Genomic DNA, 21,739 nt, shown 5'->3' with positions numbered 1-21,739 from the left:
ATACCGTGACCATGATAAGGTATGAGGTCATCAATGAAACAAACTCAGTCTGGCCTGATAGTATTATTACTCACTTACTCGTTTCCGATGTATTTGTGATACATTTCTATATTAACATGTGTATATCAACCATTGAATCAACAATTTAATTATAATACTGATTGATTCAAGTAGAGAATCATATAGTGAGCATAAATTAATACATCAACCTATTGTGTTCATACCCAGCCGGGAAACCTATATGCATTGTGACCCGTAATTTAATATGATTTGTAAAATTGGTCGTAGCATGAGTTTTATCTATGAACGGCTTAGTTTAAGATAGAAATAAAATTATAATAAATGACAAATGACTACAGAAAATTGGCTCATTCTGTAATTTTTTTATGTATCATATAGTTTCTGCAAAAGTTCTCAGAAATTAAAATGAATATATTCATAATCGGAAAGCAGGTAAACTCGTTGTAATAGTTTCTTCATTCTTTTTATCAAAATTAAGCGTAATATTTATTACAAAGTAATTAATAAAAATAATAAAAAAAAAAAAAACTTTGCACTGCCCGGGAATCGAACCCGGGTCGCAAGAATGGGAATCTTGCATGATACCACTACACCAGCAGTGCTTGATATTGAAGCAGTATCTCAACGACTAGAATATCGAATGGTTTGGGTCATAGTCTGATAAAAACAATAATGAGTATAACAGAAACACAAAAATATTGTTAACAAAAACGATTAAAATTTATTATATTTGTATACCAATATTTATGCTTGAGTAAAAAATTTGAGATAGATTTGATCGTAGGAAATAAGATTATTCGTAAAAAAACAGCTCCTTGTAGTTTGTCGAGTTCATCTAGATTTTATACAAATTCTGTAAATTTTTGGATATCCATGTTCATTTAAGAACATTTTTATTTGCAGAGTTTAGGTATGAAAATAAAAACCGGAGCGGTCAAATACTTATCTGTTAAACTAATCAAAGAAAATAGGTATAATTTGAATTTAGGGATTTCTTGATATGGTCGTTTTAAAAATTACAGGGTGTGCCTTTCTGGAGCTTAACCATAAGAATTTCGGTAATCATAAGACATGAGATGGTTTAAAATCACGGAAAGTTGCCCAATTTGGAATTCAAGAATGTGCCGTTTCAAAGTTTGAAAAGTTCCGATAATTTTAGGAAGTATTCGAAAGAAAATTTTGGAAAAACGTTTTTATTCAGAAAGGTGTTTTTATATTTTCCTCAATTTATTTGTCGAAATAATTCCAAATAATTGGCACTTTATTGCTGCAACTTTTCCTCTTCTACAACGTGGCCATATTTGAATTTCACGTTTCGATTTTCGACGACCAACATCAATTTTCTTTTTTCTTCTGGACTCCATCTTGCATTTTCACTTTTTTTCCGATTATAATGATGTATCACATATTAAGTTCAGCCTGAAAGTTTTGTGGAAATATCAAAAATTCTGTTTTTGTAAAAGAATGCCCCATTCGTTTTGAAAGTTCCCAATTTTTTGTTGTTTGTTCCGCCTATGTTTCTAAAATCTATGAACAATGAAACAACAATGTAAATGAGTGTTTTATTATTTGAAATCTTAATGGTTACTAATTATATCGTATTTGGTTTCCAAAACGGTTTAGTCACTTCGGGGAATATAAACTTATTATTTTACATTTTATACATCAATTCTAACTCATGACTCCTCGGTAAAATTTTGTGCAAAAGGAGAAATCCAGGCCCATATTAGGGTCTTGTATGCCCAAGAAATGGCCATTGCAAGGTGAAACTTACACTAGCTAACAACAAACTAAGAAATTTATCTAATTGCTAAAAAAATAAATCATCAGAAAATATCCGGTATAGTGCATTTATGAAATTTTGTCCCACTTTTTAATAGCTCTAATATCTTGGTTTAACAAGCTAAAAATTACATTGAAAAACTGCTTTATCGCCAATGGGACCACCAGAGCTAAGTTGAACTAACGATTTCTGAAACTCGATGATGAGCTTGAGCCACAGATCAAGCATAAGTTGCCAGAATCAAGAATATTTATATTTTTGCTTGTCGTGCTTGCTAATACAGGGTGATTTGCACTGTGATGGGCCAAAAAACAGGTGTGTGTGCAAGAGACCTCAAAACAATTCGATTTTTCATGTTTTGACTGCTGAAATATCTGTCTCAGAAAACGAAAATATATTTTTTTATTAACACCTTTAGTTGGTAAAAACTTGAAGTGACTGGAAGCTCAAGGAGGGGCAGCTTAAGGGTGAATTTAGGAGCAAAATTTGTGAGCAGCTTTTATTTGGCGATATTTAATTGACCCAATTATCCATTTTATTCGTTTTTCTTGCTTTCTAGTTGTTTTATGGTTGGATTTTTAGAATTTTTTAAGACATTTTTAGAGGCCAATATTTGAACTACCATAGGCACGAGAAAAAAATTTCATATTAAAGAATTACTTGTTTTGAGCTCTTCTGCACACACCTGTTCTGTGTCCTGGTCGTTACAAATGACCTTGCAGTATGGAACGCTCCAAATAAGTACTCCAAAATCTGGCCATGCGATTTAAACCAAATTTTGAATACTTACTTTTGACTATCGAAAACTCACTGGTACCTCACCATTGTTGCCGACTTGATGATTTTTCTTAAATTGACCAGAAACTAGTTACTTTAAGTGGAACACGCTGTAGATTGCGGAACAGTGCTAAACCGTTACAAACTATCTAAAAACAACATTTTTCGAAACAAGAATTCATTCTCTCTTTCATTAAAACCCATTCACGCAGGTCAGGGGGGGGGGGGGGGGGTGTATTTAAAATTGATTTAGAACGTCTGAATGTGTTTGACTTATTTAGAGCCACGTTTTGAGCGTTCCGAGCTTTTGTTAGGGTCTGCAGGTATAAATAATATTTATCCTTTGCAACTAAAACTTAAATTTGCAAGAAACAGCATCCAACCCTACGGACGTCCGTTGTAGAGCATCGACAAATATCGTGTTTTATAGCTTAATTTCACTTAGGTCATTGATGCTCCTGAATTACAATCAACATTCTTTGAAACTGAATAACTAGCTCAACATTATTTAAGGTTTGAGCAGTTCGAACAACATTTACGGTATAAAAATATACAACATCCACATATAAATAACACGATTGATATTGTGGCAGCACCAACGTAAAACCAATTGATTTTAGGAGTGATGGCTTCGATGCACACGTCTGGGGACTCGTCATTATAAAGGGTTCCTAAAAGAGCAAAATTTTATTTTCTGGGACCAAATTTAGAGATGATAGTTAGGAATTCACCCTTATGGTCCGAAATGTTAGGGCAGTTTATAATTCCATTACAAACGAGCCTGGAAGGGATGCACAGCCCTTGCTCGCCTGGGCAACTAAATTCGCACTCTTCCAACTGATTGGAATGTCCTCCTTCGATGAGTTTTGATGTCATCAATGTTCCATCTATGTTTCTGGGTAAATGAAATAGCTCGGTCCAAGCTATTTTGAAGGCAGCTCTGGTAGGTGAATATCGCCCTATAAAATTAAATTAAACACTAAAAGTCGCTTGGAACTGGGTAATATTGCGCTTACCGATAAACTGTAATGTTATTGATGGATCGTTCCCATCAGGCGTTAATTCACCTGATGATATAATTGGCAGGTCTTTGGATAAAGAAACATTCTCTCCACATAAAGTCAAAAATGGATCAATTCTTCCTTTCAGGAATATTTCAATGACGCCATCGTCGCAAGCGTTCGAATTGAACTTTATATGGTCAAAGTGAAGCCAAAGGTCTCTTTCTCTGTTTACCTTTATTTCCCATATGCACCTGTACAAAAAAGAAATAAAGAAAATTGCTTACGTATCTACATGACAGATATGCCTAGATAAAATGTGCAATTAGAAAAACGCATTTCAGAGAATCTTTTCGTTCATTTATTTGAAAGAACTTAAGTCCTACACAGAGAATACACCGGGTGATTCTCTGAGAAACTCATCTTTCGATTAAGGAAATGTCATGACTCAGACAAAGCTGAAAGTAATACGTGGTTGTAAAAGCCCAGAAACGCGTCAATAGATTTACTTTCTTTGCCGCCGTGCGATAAAGTTGGTTTACTGTACGCATTTATAAGTTGAAAGTAGCAATTCACGTGTACGATAAAAAAAACATTCTGTAAGTGGTCAGAGTCAAAAATGTTTGTAGTCAATGAGGCTGCAAATACAATCGACATACGTGTGATAAAACTTTATATCGCACGCGAGCACTCAAGCTCAAATGCTGAATGAACTCTGCTTCGCGAGCATTCGTTCAGCTATAATTAGAGGACGGCAAGGAACCACTTTTCGCACTTCTTAAGTAAATAATGATTTCGTGGTGAAATGAAATAGATTAAAGTCGTGAATTCGTAATCATTTTTTAATGGTAAGATTATGTGATGCCTTCAATTAAAATAATTCCAGGACTGAATATGCCCGTAGAATTTCAGTGAATGATATCATAGCTTAAAGACTAGGAAAAACTGCCGGAATCACCAAAATGTGTCATTAAAAATACATCCTTTGCTGTGTTTCGGGACGTTGATAAGAACGTATTGTTTAAGGAAATATTAGGATATTTCCATATTTGTTGACTCCCTATAGAGTATTATGTATATAAATGTATTACCGTATTGACTTCGGAGGCTCTACATAACCAACGGCTTCGTAATATGGATAATGAATTTCCCCATCCGTAATTGGATAAATTACAGCCGGTCCACATAATGGTCCATGTACGAATTGGTACGTAGCTTCAAAGAGTGGATTCGCATTTTTGAAGTAACTCAATGCACTATGTGCACTATCTACTATTAATTGAAGGTTCAAATGTTCTCCTTTAGAAATAACCTAAAATACATTTACAAATTATATTAGATGAAGCCCTTAATATATTCCGCGTTCAGCAGAGTTAACACTTGTACAACTATTGTTTTTGAATGATGCGCTACATTTCTAACACATTTAAAGGGCAGCTGATGCCAATCTTGTGATGAATTTCAAACAGTTGACCAACAGTTGCAGAACTGTGCTGAATACGGTTAACCCTTAATTGCTTAGTTTTTCTGCTTTCCGTGTGCGACTTCCATTCTAAGAGAAGTGATTAACGTTTTCTATTTCAATCCGCTTTAGGAATTTTGATATATTTTTTACCTACCTGTGTTGAAAACGATTGTCTGTTACATATACAGGTAACGTCCCCTGACTGCATAGCTTTATTGAGCGAAATGGGACTGTGGGAATGATTAGCCCCCGGAGGTAGAGGCTCCCACACCACAAGTTTGTCCACCCTATCTTCGATGCAGTTGGTACAGGGCCCGGAATTATAAGGATGATCCTGAAAAAAATGGATGAATTATTAATATGATAAATACCTAAATGTTAAGTGATTTTCATGTGTGTGGCAAAAAGAGCAGCTTTCGCGAAATAGTGAGATATTTACGCTACGAAGACGGGAAAGTAGCCCTGCTGGCGTACAATGTTTTTCCAACCCAGTTCAGGTGATACTTATTCTATGTGATATTATTTGTTTTTTATATTTAGTCATTATAGTAAATTATTTCAAAAACCAATACATATATACAATACATTTCAAAGTTTCACAGTGCTATGTCGGAGACGGGGATCGGAAAAACAAAGTAACAGGGATCGAAAAATGTTTGAGATTGATTAGATGAGCTTTCCAGGTAAAAACATTTCCTTCAAAAACTGGACAGAAAAGGCCTACTTCCCGGCCGATCTTAAGAAAAACGTATCAACGCCTATGCACATATAATATACTTACTTACCTTAAAATTCACGCATGTAATGGTAAGAATTATCCTGGAAAACAATCTTTTATCGGTAACAAATCGGTAAAGGCAGGATACGTCATCATTTGAGTGTTGCTGCTTATAAATGAGGGTGTTGAGTGGTGATCTGAGCCACCCTTTGGTCTGTCTCCATGATGCAAATACCTCATCGCATTTTTTTCCAGGGACCGCCTCCCCCAGTTTCGTATTGTTAAAGAAATCGTAGTGAGCCCAATAATACAGAGATGACCTAATGAAGTGATATTATAATAGTAAAATCACTCACGCGGTGCGTTAACGATATTTTAACCCCCTCTAAACTTTGAATAAATTGCAAAATCAAAAAGAGCGTTTTTGGAAATACTGACTTTTTTCACATCCTATACCGGACGAGCCTCCCACAAAACAAAAATACATTAAACTTGTGTTTTCCATATGCGAATTATGTCAGCTCCCAAAGATGAACCCTGTATAGCATGTGAAAAGAGTCAACGTTTCCAAAAATGTGATTTTTGATTTTACAGGGTAATTCGTCAAGATCATACTTAAGTGAGTTTCCTAAACAATAGTTTTAATTGCTTGAGAGAGGTGAGTTAGTCGCACTTACCCACTATAACTTCCAGTTTTGCTCTCGAATTTAACAAAAAGGGAATTTCCAGTTGAAACGAAATCATATTTTTCCATTGCTTTAGAAAAGGTATCACAGAAGGTTTTAATTATTTTCGAATCGTCAGCCCAAGAAGCATCGTACAGCGTTAACGACTCCCCGCAGTCGTTATCTGTGGGTTGTATTGGCGATTCAATACGATTTATCCTGAAACTGAGGAAGCATTTTAAACGCGATGTATTAATCTAAAATATGATTAAGTTGGATAGGTTTTTGAAAGCTAAAAATCTGGAGCCATACAATAGAGATGGAGTGGAGAAAGGGAAATGTGATATGATAGGCACCTCAGCAAAACATATTGGTTTGGACGTGTTTATGCAATTAAAAAGGCCTAAGCTTATACAACATTGTCCCATAATAGTAAGAATTATCGAAATTGTATGCGATCTAGAAACAAATCATGACATCATGACAATCATGATCGATAGCTGACCAATTTAGTCCAAGGATGCAAATTAATGGCATTTTACTTGATCATCACCAGTTGCTCAATGAAAGTACTCTACAATCCCCAAATAACCCTAATAAAGGAAGTCTTCATAGCAAGTATCAATAACATCCTTCCAACATCCTTATTCGTCCTGGATTTACCCACCTGGGAAAATACAATCGAACGATTTCTCCTGGGTCACCTTGCATCAGATAAGTGCAGGTGGTGTGAGGGGGATACCAATGAGCCACGGACAAAAATATCCCCTCAGAGTCACCGGAAGCCCTAAGGCTTTCCGATGATAAAAGCCAGTCGCATGTTCCATTCTTGCTGCCTGCAGTATCAACATGCCCAGGCCAGTTTCCCACGTTAAAGTGGAAGCCAGTGTTTAATAAAGGGCCTAAAATTTCAAACATAGGCAAATTTTGAATGTTTATGGGTGCTTTCTAACCTGCGGGAGAGGTCACGAATTCTACGAACAAGTCCTGTGATGTGCCGATTATCGAGTAAGGAAATTTGCCCATTCCGCAAAACACACCTATCACAGGGCTCAGTTCGTTTTTTCCGTCGTAGATCTTGATGTAATCGTAAGGGCAGTTTTCCTCACCTACGGAGAAGAATTCCTAATCTCAGTATTAGCAAGTAAGATAATTCTAACTATGATTGAAACACGGCTGGAAATTAGGAACCAGGAAACTGTGAACTGAGTGTCACGCAAAACACTTTCAGATGATAGATTCAAGTTCACCGTCCCCTGATTCTAGTGAATTTGCCATCAGAGATTAATTTCAAATAAAAGAAAACGAACCGATTTCAAAAGCAGAATATCTATTCAAACTCAGCTTGTGTTGAATTTTATTCCTTCTTTTGAACGAGGATAGTTCCAGAAGTAACCGACCTAACACTTATAAAAAATTTTAAAATATTACATTACTTCTCAACATAGTCTCCTTTGAGATTGACATACTTTTCCCAGTGATGTTCTATTGGCTTCTATACCCTGTTTATAGTAAGAAGCTTCGAATGTTTTCAAATAGGCATCAACCTCGGACTCCACCTCTTTATTAGTGACGAATATCTCCACCGACCCATTTTTTCAAGTTTGGAAATAGAAAATAATCTGAGGGGGTTAAATCAGGCTAATAGGGTGGTGAAGAAAAAAGTTCGAAACCAAGTTGATTGATTTTGGCCCTCGTGATAACGGAAGTGTGGACTGGTGCGTGTCTTAATGAAAGAAGACTTTCTTTTTTGCTAAATGCGGTCGCTTTTTCGTAATTTCTTCGCTCAGACGCAGCAATAAATTTGTATAATATTCTCCCTTTATTGTTTTTCCTTTAGGGAGATGATAATTAAAAATGATCCTACATGCATCTCAAAAAACTGACGCCGTCACCTTTCCTGCATATGGAATGGTTTTCGTCTTCTTTGGAGCCGATTCTCCCCTTCGAATCCATTGTTTGACTGTTCTTTCGTCTCAAGTGTGAAATGATGGACGCATGTTTCATCTATGGTTATGAATCGACGCAAAAACTCGGCTTTATTGCTACGAAACTTTGCCAAACACCCCCTTTTTATTCAATTGTGAGTAATCGCGGCACGCATATTGCGTACAGCTTTCTCATATCCAATTGTTCGGTCAAAATGAGATGTGCGGTACTTTTTGAAATTCCTATCATGTCGGTTAACTCGCTCAATTTCAGTCGACGGTCTTCCAGTACAGTTTTCTGGATTTTCACCAAAATTTCTGGAGTGGACATCTCATTAGGTTGAGCACTGCTTGACCACTGTTCGTCTTGACAGCTCATATAACCGCGTTTAAATTCTGCGACCCAATATTTCACAGTTATTAACGAAAGACCAGATTCCCCCAGAGTATAATCTAACTTCGCTTTGATGTTGAATAGACTAAAACTTTTCAAATGAAAATATTCAATCACGTAACCATGACCAATTTTTTTCATGTTCTCAAAACCTTTAAAAGTGTTCACTAAAAACGGCTCCCAGCCAAACACAAATCAACATAGCACCCTCAAACATTAGACATTAAGCTTTTTAAGGTTAGGTCCCTGTAATATACGCAAATTTATAACGAAAAAATCGTCATCTATATGTCAAACCAGGTACTTCGGAAACTACCCTCGTCCACATTCAGTATAACATGAACCTGAACTAACCTGAAGATATTGGTCTCATGGGACATGTCATGATATTTTCACATCTCTGGCCATCGATATTAAACTCCTCATTCTCGATATAGAGTTTGATAAATGGTAACCTGGTATTTAGGTAGTACCTACAGTGCAGGTTTCGAGGATATACGCCTGGATAGGCTGGTGATTGAACATAGCAGGTTTGAAGGCGGCAATCTTTGAATATCCGTTCGCAGTAAGAGCTACAAAGATGCAAGAATTACTTCCTAAATCCTGAAGGAGGCACTGTTATTCCAAATAATAGACTCATCAGCATACCCTTGAACAACCTCTCCTCTTCTGTTTGGATAGAGCTCTGGATGTTGACCATATCTCAGATACACAACTAGCTGCTGCTCTGCTCGCGTATCGAAACTAAAGTAAGATTGGTCGGTGAAGTTCTCAACATGAAAGAGCATCTTAACAAAAGATGTTTCAGACATGAACGTTTGCGGCTGTTCACTTTCCCCACAGTACATTCCAGGTTCTTTCCTGTTTGATACATCTGTCTTGGCATTCCCATCAACTATCTGAAATACATGGTTTTATTCCACTTCTACAGTTTATATAGCATGTTGTCCTACCTGCATGTAACCACCTTCACAATGAGTAGCATTAACTAGGGTACCAACTTTGAATTTGTTAAATTTTATTCTTAAGATCCAGTCTTTCGGAGCACCTCGGAATGATCGAAACCTGTACCAGCAGGTCATCGACTTTCCAAAGTTTTCCTGGGTCACCTCTGGACTAGAGACATCTTCGTAAATGTCTACAGTTTTATTGCAGTGGTCCTTTTTGGAGTCAGCTACTGAAAGAAGAAAATTTGGAAAAATTTGAAGTATTGAACATGCGTAGTGAGTGTTAATTCGATGTAGCAAAATCGGATATACCGTAAGGCCTTACGAGGAGCCAGGTTGAGCGACGGCGCGTACTTTTCTGGTCTGCGGTTTTTCTTGGGGATAGGGAGGATTATTAAAAATTTCACCCAGGGGCCAAACTTGTTAAGGCCGCCCCTGCGGGTGGCTAACGAAATAGTTTACATAGAGACTTGGATTCTAGTACTCACACCGAAAATGCCATTTTCTGCAACTTGTCGGAGCAGCATCAAAGGAAGTAGCGCAACAAAAATTATATGGAATGTTAAAAATAACTCTAAATTAAAATTATTAATAGAGTGTCAAACATAATGCTATTCCCTTAATGGAGTCAAATTATAAATATTTACAATGATGTCCACTACTCGAAATGCTATCGGGTTAAGTGTGTTTTCAATTGTGTACATCCTGTTAAAATTAGCTTTTATTGAATGATAGCCCTGTTGCCTTGCACATCAAACTTTAGGGCTTAACATTGTTTACTAGGGAATAATTTAGAAGTTTATTTATAGACAATTTAAGGAATCTTTTGAAACGTGAATTTACGCCGAGAATGTCTCATATCAATTCATTATTAAGGATAAGAATTGCATCTCCGGATTAATCTGAGAATTTTCGCTTTTTAAAAATAATATAGCACGTCTGGAAAGTATTTGGATACAAGAAAATTACGTTTAATGTTTTAAATTTTTATTTAACAAAATTTAATTATATTTAAAAGTTCGCAAACTTATTAACAAGTTAAATTTTTTATTTTATTATATTTTTCCAGTTTGGATGGCTTTTCGTACGCCTTCAATTTTCCTTAGTTTTGTACCAATTTATGTATTTTCTATAGGACTGAAGTTCGAAAAAAAAGAATATATATATATTTATGTTAACATAGATTCTGACGTTCTGACATATTTTTTCAGAGTCCGAAGTTCAGAATCGGCTTAGCCACCTCTTTGTTGAAACAAACCTCCAAATTTAAATAAGTAAAAACTTTTGGTATAATTGCGGGGAATGGACCAATCAGAAAATGTTTCGCAATTCATATATTCCACTTTTATGAAAATCGTTTTAACAAATTTACTCATGCTATAGTTCATCCTTTCCTGACTAATGGTGGTATGTTGCAAAAACCCCAATCAGTCTTTCATTTAAATAATTCAATCCATACGAAAGGATTTTTTGTATTATTTACTGAGTTATGAAAACAAAGAGTTAGAGAACAAACGAAATTTATTCATGCTGTTCGGGTAGATCTATTTGCTCTGCGCTGATTTGCGGTTGTTAAGTCAAACGTTATCGTACCTGATACTGTAATTGTGTTACTGAATAACCTTACCGGATTTTAATTAAGGATCTACAGTTTAAAACATTGCAGTCGTTTCTAAACCTACTCTCTTACTTAAATTAAACGTTATTCTCTTACTATGACCGTAGAGACTCTACTTTTTGGCATGTAAATAATCAAATATTTATAAAATATAAAGTAAATGTATTTCAGACAAATATTGTATTTACCACCTTTAACTTGATATAGAACATAAGTCCTTTACAAATTAGACAACAGTATAAAATAAACTAATATCCGATAAACGTTCATTAAGTATTATTATAGTACGAGTTTTACTTTTATTCGCACTCGACATTACTCGGCTCCTAACCTCGCCTCGCCTGTAAAAAAATCGCGCTGTAACGACTCATTTATTGGACTTGTGACGTAAATAACTATTTTCAAGATGAAAACAATTAATAGTAACACATTTATTCCATCGTTTTTCTAATAAATAACGACTGTTTGGATGAAAAAAACTTCGCATTAATTCTGCAAAATATTACTTCAAGCTTTCCGAGGCTGATGAAGTGTTTTTTTTTGTGTAAGATAGATGTAGAAATTCCTTAAAGTCGCATTAATTGACTAAAGCTCCAACAATTTGTACTTTATGCACCCTGCAATTGTCGTGCAGAAGCAGAATTTTCTGAGCATGATTGTGGAGTCTTTTCTCGCGTTTGGCTGGTCTCAAGTTCTTATTGTGTCTTTGTAAACATTCCCCGTTATTGTATTCCCTTTTGGCATATACTTAATTAAGGGAATCCCCTCTGCGTCCCAAGAACTGCGGCCATCAATTTTCCCGCAGAAAATTGCGTTTTTGCCTTCTTGGGTGAAAGAGAGCCCTTATGAATCCATTGCATGGATTCTTATTTTGAGGAAAGGTCCCAATAGTGTATCCGGGTTTCATACCCGGTTAAAATTCCATAAGAGAGGTTTTCATCATGTGATGAAGGTGTCACTCATTTTTACTTCTTTAAATTGATGGATAAAAAAAACGATCGGAACCAAGTTTCGAGATGATACTATAAAAATATAACACAGAAACTTGAGATAACATTTATACCTTGCAACTACCATCTTCAATAAAAGATTTCCACATCTACTAATTAGTTGAATGTGAGAACCTTTCCTGGCTCACCAAGCGAAACATATTTACGAGGAATGTTATAGGATGTAACTAGTGTTAAAAAGTACTTCCTTATAAAATAATAGTTTTATAAGAGCTGGTAAAAGACATTCCGATCGCAGAGTGCAATTTCGTGATGTAACGTTATTTAAAAATACAAAAACTATCCTTGTTTCAAAGTCGTTAGTTTACAAATAAATTGTAAACAGCTTTTAAGAAATAATTACAAAAAAATGCCAATTTACATAATTTGTTTGTGAAACTGTACATAAATAGTTCAGGTTGAAAGAAACTTATTATTACTTAGCATTGACACTGATGATAAGGCAAGTGAAAACTGATTTATTAGATCCGTTCCAACAGAGAAGAAAACCCATTCCGGACCAACAGAACCAGTCAGAACACTGCGCAGCGAACCAGTCGGGACTCTTTGCACATTTTCCTTACGGTTTCTGACGATGCGAAACTGGTTTTCTTTCCTGTTGGGACAGAGCTATTGATTTCTTTAAATGGAAGTGAGTTTAACTGAAGAGGACAGAGCTAGTTTTCCAAGCAAACTTCCTTTTTAAAATTTTAATTTGTGAATGGTAAGGGATCGGAATCACACAAGAAGAAGATGTGCGGACTTCTTTTAGTCCCGAAAAACCGTTGTCCTTTTAATTTTATATACCAAAAGGGTACATCAGGTTTTCCCTCGGGTCATCCATAAAAAAAAGAAGGAAATGAGGGCACATCACTGAGCTACGGCTACAGGTGGAGAATTCGGGCACCCGCACCAGAGCAACAATATGGCCCGTGAAATCTTCTAGCGTTTTATCAAAGGTGATAATAAAACAAGGACCATGTCCGTAGAAGTTATCTTCTATGGAAAGTTGCCAATACTTTTATTTGTCGGCTCTTAAGGTGTTTGGGACTTTTAGAAAAATACTTATTACCTCCATTCGCCTCCGAATCCGTATTGTATCCAAAGATCTTAATTATGCTAAGCAGTATTTAAATTTCAAAAATAATTTAAGAAATAACAATGCAGATTAATGAAAAGTCGAATGTAATTTGGATCGAGCATTGCCTCATACAGGGTGCCCCAGATTTTCGTTGACAATAAATATATCAGAACCTGTTTGAAATTCATGGCAAGCTTAAATGAAAAAGTTAGAGCAATGTATCTCAGGCACATAGATTGAAGATATTTTTTACATATTTACAGGAAGTACAAGAAAACATTTTTTTTAAATCCTGTAGTTAGTAGTAAAGGGCTTAGTAGGGAGAAAAATCGACGGTATCCAAATTTTTTATTCCAAAATCCGATTCGAGATTTAACTTTGAATAAAAAGCTATTATGGCACTATTATGGGTGAGTTTTTTTCGATGATTAGTGAAGAGATCTCGAAAACTAGCAAAGTTACGAAGTTGATTAAATGGGGAGGGAATTGCAGCTTTAGGAGACCAATTTAAAGCCATTTTTGGTTTCTTGAAGAAGTCTATGGCTTACTAGATATTAAGCAAAAATCACATTTTGTCGATTTCTTTCAATCGATCCAGCCGTGTAATTATTAGTTCTAGAGAAATTAACGAACATTGTGGATAATTTTGTTCTGAAAAAGATAGGCTACCTACATTTTTTTCTCATTTTTATCATTTTTAAGATATGGCATACACTTAGTATTTTTTTAATGGAAAGCATAATTATTTAAAAACATATTTTTCAAGATTTAAAATAATATTAATAAATAGACAGTTATTTCTCAAAATGGCGGGCTTACATCTTTTTTTAATTCGATATTGCAATTTGAAGATAATGGGCCATGAAATCGTTCATATTGGTTTATTGTTTGTTTGATACTGACAGCTCGCATCATTTATGTCAGATATAAATTTAATTGAATTATTTTGATAAGAATAATTTTAAATTGTGATAAAAATCTAATACCTATTTATGAACAATAATTTTAATAATTGCCCAATTAATTATTAATAATATATATATTCAAAAAAGCTATCCGTTATTATTTGAACATGTTTTACATCGCCTTAAAACTGATATCGAGCTTTTTTAATTGAATACCTATCAATAATATCGAAAATTTCGTCAATCGTTTCTCTAAAAGTTTCTACTAATTCATAATTTTTCCTGTAAACTTCATTTTTTATTGTTCTCCATAGAAAAAATATCATTCGATAATATCCCGGTTTTCCAAGTTTGAAAGAATCATTTCAAAAACTTATGCACATTTAATAATTCCTTGATTTGAAAAATTCTTATCAGAGCAGTTCAAAAACTTAAATTTATATCTGACTTAAATGTTGCTAGTTGTCAGTGTCAAACAAACAACAAACCAGTGTGGACGATTTCATGGCCAGCTATCTTAAAATTGCAATATCGGATTAAAAAAAGAGTGTGTTTACAATTTTGAGAAATAATTGTCTACTTATTAGTATCATTTTAAAGATTGCAAAAAATCTTTTTAATCAAGTCATAATCTACTACGTTTTCCGTTTAAAAAAAGTAAGTATATGCCGTATGTCAAAAATGACAGCTGTCAGACAAAATTAATTAGCCTATCTTTTTCAGGGTAAAATTCTCTACAATATTCCTATTTACGTAACTTTTCTAGAACCAATAAAATTAAAGCTACAATTCTTTTCCTATTTAACCGACTTCGTAACTCTGTTAGTTTCAGAGATCCCCTCACTAATCATCGAAAAAACCTACCCTGTATATTAAAAATATTTATGTGTGAACTGACAGCATTTAGATTGACTCATTTTAACATCATCATTGTCGCAATGTATTGTTCCATCTTGGCAAACTTTTTCCAAGTTTTTGGAACAGAACGGAAGTTATCATGCGAGGGGACATAAATGCAAATTCCTTTTCAGGCGATTATAAGTGCAAAAAATTGAACGATCCTCTGATTTTCATTTTCGGGTTATTATCCACTCCCCTGCGGAGGGAAAAATTTTTTAGTCAACTTTTTTGCGAACTTTGAGGACGATATCGAAGTCCAAACGTCAAATCCTGACTTATCTGATTATTAAGCCGTATGTATGAATGAATTTTAACTGAAAGGACAAATAATCCATCAAATAAATGTTCTTTCGAAACTACCCTGTGAAGGGGAAACAAGAGTTCTGTGAAATTTTGTACTTCGATTTTGAAAACATTGAATCAGTTGATTCAAATGGCAAATTCAGTATACGTCTGTTTGCTGGTTTAATGATGAACTCCGGGGTATACGCGAACAAGTCAATTTGTTGTCTGAAATGCTGCATCGGTCTGATAATCCATTATTGAGAGAATACAGAAATAAACTTGCTCAAGCAAAGACACGAATATATGAGGATATCATTCCGCAAAATGGAAGAAATCCCAACGGTTTACCGGAATATTATAAATGACAATCTTGCTAAAGAAGTATCGTGCTCAATAAACCTTAACGGTCTAAATGACTTTTTTCGAGTTTGCTGATAAGCTTCTTCCGACTAATATTCGCTTTGGAACATTCCTAGAGCCCAAGGCTCTTTTGAATATTCCAGAATTCGGTTTTAAAAATAACTTTGAACGGTCTTGCTGCAAAGCTCTCGCAAATCTTGCCATTATGCGGTAAATTTAAAAACGTTTAAATACATTCGTTTAAAATGCATGCATTGATTTTTAGAAGCGTTGAGATCCGTTAATTTGTAGTCTTAGTCCTGGACTTTTTTTTAACTAACTTCGTTTATACAGAGTGATCAAAATAAACAGAACTATAACATCCAGTTGTAAAACTCTCGCAAGTCTCGCCATTATAAGGTAAATTCAAAGATGTAAAAATACGTTCATTTAAAATTTATGTATTGATTTTTAGAAGCACTCAGAGCTGTAAATTTGCAGTTTTGGTCCCGGCTTTTTAAAACTAATTTTCATTTATACAGGGTGATCCAGATAAGTGGAATAAAAAATATATATTACCCATAGTAGAATTGTCGGCTAGTAAAGACACAACAGAAATTGCCCTTCTCGTCAAGGTTCATGTTAAAAACATATTACATTACTCAAAATGTATTTCTATTTATATTTGTTTATGTATTTGAAATTGTGGCTGTACAACCTAACCCTGCACATGTAATTAAATTTATGATTGCAGGCAAGTGTACAAAAGTTTTGTAATGATATTTAAGTACTTTTTTAATATAATTGTCCCAGTTTTGCTACTAGGCAAAAATACCTCAAATCAAAGAAAGTCGACTAACTCCAATGATTATCGCAACATCTCACTCTAACATGAATGAAACTATCAACATTACAGTGAGCAGAGAATCCCAGGCTAGGCCGGTACTGGTTTTGTCCTATTTGGCAATCATCAGACGGGCAAAGAGAAATAGACGGACTATCAGGAACAATAGTATCGTTCAATGCCAATATAGGGGTATAAGCCATCGGATCTAATGGTGGCCTCTTTTCACGTTTCGTTTTTAATTATAATCTTTATAAATCTAGAATCAGAACTTAGAGGTAAAAATCCAATATTATTTATCACGGGTATTAAATGATCGGATATTTACTATATTTAAAATTTGGCAATAACCCCAAATCCAAAAATATTAGTGCATATTCCGACCATCCCTTTACTTGGAATACGAATTTATTGAAACATGTTTTTTAAAATGCAGGACTTATAAAACTACTACAAGCAAATCCAGCATATCTTGCAGTCTTGATTCTAGTCTTGCATTTTGTTTGCAATGTTGTATTGTACCTTGGATTTATATAAAGACTTGTTTTTCTCATCACTAGTATAGAATCTCCCAGCTGGAACATATGTATTTACCTATAATTTGGTACATGTCTATATATACATATACAGGGTGGAAGAACCAAAAGGAATAAATTCAATATTTTCATATTTCTACATATGTGGAAAAAATACTCAAACAAATCAATTTTATATTCTAAAATTACATCCTGTAACATAAAAATGTTACCCCTAAATTTAACCCTCTTTGTGTGGCAATTACAACCTCAAATTTTTAAATTGGAAGCATGGGTTTGTGATACCTTAATTGGAAGGTTTTCTCGTTTTCTATTAAAAATTCCTATGGTTTTAAGCTTTATTGCAAAGAATAATAAAATAAACAAATGCATGTAATTGACGACATCCTCTAAGATAAATTTAAAATTTAAAAACTAATACCATTTCGTTATTAATAATGTAACAAAATAATAAAACAAATCAATCTCAATCTTCTATGAGATGTTCAAAATGAACTTCTTGGCAGTATCCTAACCGTAAATAAAAATATCTTCTAACATTAATCAACATCTGAGGCGTAACCGATCTAATCGCAAGCGTTACTCTTTTTAAATTAGCTAGATCGCGTGATTTAGTTTTGTACACCATACTTTTCACATATGCTCTTTCTAAAAACTCTAATGGCGTAAGATCAGGTGATCATGCTGTCCGTTCTAGAGATCCTCGCTTCCCTATCCACCGATTTGGAAAAGTTAAGTTGAGGCACATTGAGATTGATTTGTTTTGTTATTTTATTATATTACTAGTAACGAAGTGGTATTAGTTAATAAGTTTTTAGTTTGCTGTAGAGAATTTCGTCAATACATGAATTTATTTGTTTCCTATTATTCTTCCAAATAAAATTTAAAACCATAACAGTTTTGAATAGAGAATGAAAAGGCTTTTTAAATGAGATATCACAAATATATACTTCCAATTTAAAAATTCGAGGCTTCCAATTGTCACGCAAAAGGGTTTGAATTTAGTGAAATAGTTTTTACGTTACAGAATGTAATTTTAAAACCTAAAATTGACGTATTTCGGTATTTTTTTCAGATATGTATGTCCAGATATGCAGATATTAAATTTATTCCATTTGGCTGATCCACTCTGTATATTGACATACAGTATATCGCCAGATGGGGTTGCTAAAAGCAAAAAGTGCCTCATTTTTCGCTTTATGAGAAAAATGTATTTTTCATAAAAGTGTTTGCTTGTTCCAAAACGTTTTAGTTTTCATTTTCTTTTTCGTTACAGATAAATATCGAAAAATAGGTTCATTTAGTTGAAAATTTTTCTAAGTTCCAAAACTGCAAATAAAAATTTCATTTGATTTATTCGCCACCTTCGTGAACGCAGAGCTCGTCATTGACACAGTTCACTCTATCTTCTTTCAGTCTTTTCAAGCGGTAAAAACGCCACAGCATTTCTGAGCCTATCCTTCAAATGTTCTGCATCCGGAGAAAGATCATTCGCATAAACTATTTGTTTTTAACAGCCCCAAATGTGAAAATCTACTATAGTCAAATCAGGACTTTTCGGTGGCCTACCGTCAATGGACTATATTTTTACTGCACTAAAAAACTAATTTACAACGATCAGTATTGCAGAATAACTACTCTCAGAAAATTATGGGAAAGAATGATAGTTACGATGGTTAAGGGAGGTTTTATGTGGTTCTTTCTCCTTGGGTCCTAATGGGCTCCACTCGTCCATAGCACTAGGCGTCTTTGTATATGGTAATATACGAGATGAGATGAAAAGTAGATGACCATAGGATAACGCAAATGGCCCCAAAATGAAACATATAGTTACATAATTCATGGAAACGAGAGTTAATTTTTGGGACTTAGAAAAATTTTTCATCTAAATGAACCTATTTTTCGCTATTTATCTGTAACGAAAAGGAAAATTGAAATGATGAGAACTGATTCAACCGTTTCGGAACAAACAAAAACTTTTATGAAGGATACATTTTTTTCGTAAAATGAAAAATAAGGAACTTTCTCCTCTAGACAACCCCATCTAGGGACATACTGTATACATATCTACCTATAATTTCAGAAAGCCGAATCATAATATTTCATTCAAATTCAACGCGGATGGGTGCCCAATGCATATTTTTCTTTTGCATGTGAAACTGGTTACGGTTCAGGCATCACACCAGGGCACACGCAGTGCAAAAATATGGCCGACATTTTCGAATGTCCTGGTTTTAGTGTGGATGAAATGTGGCCGGCGAAAACATGTTGGGTAACATGTTTTCGCCCTCCAGACAACCGTGTTGGTATGGGTATGCGAATTCACGATCTTTCAACTGTAACCGCAGCCGCATGCGAAAGGGAAATGCTCTATAACATCCCAACATGTTTATTTGTATTTATAATTTTGAAGTTGAGGATGGTATTTGAAATTCGAAACGAGGTTTTTCTACTGATGTCCATTCTGAGGACGGCGATAGATTTGCCAGGGAGACTTAAACAAGGGTGTTCGTCCGAGCCCTTAGTAAAGGGTCGGTGTTATTGTCACTTACTTTCAACTGACAATAATAATTCCCCCCCCTATTGATGTGTGAGGCGTTGTTCCCGAAAAATAAAAGAAAAACTAAACAATCCTCCTCAAACGTAAAAAACATATTTATTATAGGTCTTGGAAAGAGGCTGTAGGAGAGTCGTCTTCGTTTTCCTGTCCTTTCCAGAATATGCTTGAGAAAAATGAGATACGGGGCTTGGGAAATTTGCTTTTTCCTGGGCTGTTTAGAAATTAATTGGAACTCAAAAAAAGTTCAAAGTGAAAATACTCAATTTGCACTTTTTATTTTATTTTATAATAATGAAAGCGCAACTTTGCCTGCATTTTACGGACTCCCTATATCTCCTGCTGTTCCCCAGGTCCCCTCATTGGAAGTCGAATTTGGCACACTTGTACAGAACATAAGTTACAGTTATTTCGGATACCGAATTTATTTCTTATTTCTCAGATGATATAAGGACTTCCCTTGAACACGAATCTTGCGGATACAAGCCGACTCACCCTGTATAAAAGAAATTGCCAGTTCAACTTTTTTATATTTGTGTTGGGACCAAATTATTAATGTGCTGTTAACTTTAACATCAAGCTATAGAAATAACAGTTAACGTTAGCCATTCCAGTTTTAACCATTTCTTTGTTCGAAACACCAGTACCCATTTGGTAAAATTAATTTTTGAGCGAAAACCATCTCCAACATAAATTTTCATTAATTTGAACCTGCGTTACCATAAACCAACAACGAACTTTCCAGTGCGTATTTTCAGTTTGCGGATAAATTATGCGCTTATTGTAACCACCAGAAGATTGATGAGCTTTCCCCAGCCCTAAGTTTTCCGGCATATGATTGCCATAGTAATTGTCTTTAATGTTACGCCGTCCACCGCATTGGTTATGTAAGCTTATTATTTTTGGTGAGTAAAATAACAACCTCTGTCGATTCCTTACGGAAATCGATAATGGCAGAGCGTGAGTATAAATAAGGGCTCTAATAATAGAACTTCGGGTTTAAAAATACATATCAGGACCCTTATGCCGTACATCAATACATTTTGGCTTGTTTGATGTTACGTTCTAATCCGCAGTTGGAATCAACCATATACGAAGTTCTTCACTCAACGAAAATGATATTGAGCAACATGTATAAAGCTCACTTACTTACCTCTTTTGATAGAGGGAGAATTTCCGGCTTGAACAAATAAAACTTTCGTGGCTAGTAGGTGACAACATAGCAACAAAATGATTTTAAATCCCATCTCCGTTGTATTTCATGGTTTCAACTCTCTACCTTGATTTTATTGCTATATTCTCTGTCATTTGCTAAAGCAAAAATTCACAGTTCAAGACCCACACCCTGCCTAGCTTGTGCTAAACAATAATCATTCCTTCTACTAAAAGATCAACTTATTAGAATAACCGATTGTTGGGATACGTATCGAGCTAAAAGCTTGTGCACGAATATAGAGCAAGTCTGCCCGGGCAGCGATATAGAGTCTATTCGACACTGTCTTTATGATAGAGCTCGAACTCTAAAATCTCCTGCACGTTACAGGGTCTGAGCGAAGATAGCCGAATAACGGTCGCAGGAGCCCGAATGTCGACATGTCTCTATTAAGGGTCTTGCTTGTGCTGCAATTCTAGGGATAATTCTTCGAAGAATACGTATTAAATATGGAGACAACACAATCAAAGACAAATAGAGCGAGAAAAACTAATTTTCAAAACGGAAAAAGGATTTTTTGATTAAATTTATCGGTACAAGTTTTCAGTAATTGCATTCCTCTTATGAGACTTTCGATACATGAAGGGAAGTAGTCCAATTTATTGTACAATTAGCTTAGCAATTTTTTAAGGACGTCAAATTTTCCTGTATGTATTATTTGAATGGGAAATATGACAAACTGTTTCAAAAAAATTGCTCAATCCCTTGTGGCGCTAGGAATTGGATAATTTAGAATGAGCTTGCACACTGCAAATTGGGCCACAAATTGCAGT

At 34.8% G+C, this 21,739-nt stretch overlaps 1 protein-coding gene and 1 non-coding gene across 3 annotated transcripts; both read right to left on the bottom strand.

Moving 5' to 3' along the window:
- Positions 1-552: 552 nt before the first annotated feature.
- On the bottom strand, positions 553-623 carry TRNAG-CCC (transfer RNA glycine (anticodon CCC)). The gene has a single exon. It is a non-coding gene; the product is annotated as a tRNA-Gly (tRNA).
- A 948-nt stretch (positions 624-1,571) lies between these two features.
- LOC136417761 (cubilin) lies at positions 1,572-21,276 on the bottom strand. Of its 2 annotated transcripts, none has more exons than XM_066403561.1 (13): positions 20,907-21,276; positions 9,706-9,929; positions 9,401-9,651; positions 9,107-9,324; positions 7,384-7,539; positions 7,098-7,332; positions 6,443-6,655; positions 5,833-6,085; positions 5,202-5,381; positions 4,674-4,894; positions 3,598-3,836; positions 3,313-3,540; positions 1,572-3,252 (listed from the first exon to the last, which is right to left on the bottom strand). In XM_066403561.1, the coding sequence occupies exons 1-13, from the start codon at positions 20,998-21,000 to the stop codon at positions 3,086-3,088; spliced, it is 2,679 nt and encodes an 892-aa protein (XP_066259658.1). In that variant the 5' UTR covers positions 21,001-21,276; the 3' UTR covers positions 1,572-3,085. The 2 variants fall into 2 exon arrangements, with proteins under 2 accessions (XP_066259658.1, XP_066259659.1); XM_066403562.1 differs by having other exon boundaries at positions 9,706-9,926.
- Between the last annotated feature and the right edge of the window lie 463 nt (positions 21,277-21,739).

The sequence above is a fragment of the Euwallacea similis genome, chromosome 30 (assembly GCF_039881205.1).
Source record: "Euwallacea similis isolate ESF13 chromosome 30, ESF131.1, whole genome shotgun sequence".
NCBI lineage: Eukaryota > Metazoa > Arthropoda > Insecta > Coleoptera > Curculionidae > Euwallacea > Euwallacea similis.
The sequence above is the reverse complement of the archived record's forward strand: the minus strand, read 5'-3'. Positions and strand labels throughout refer to the sequence as shown.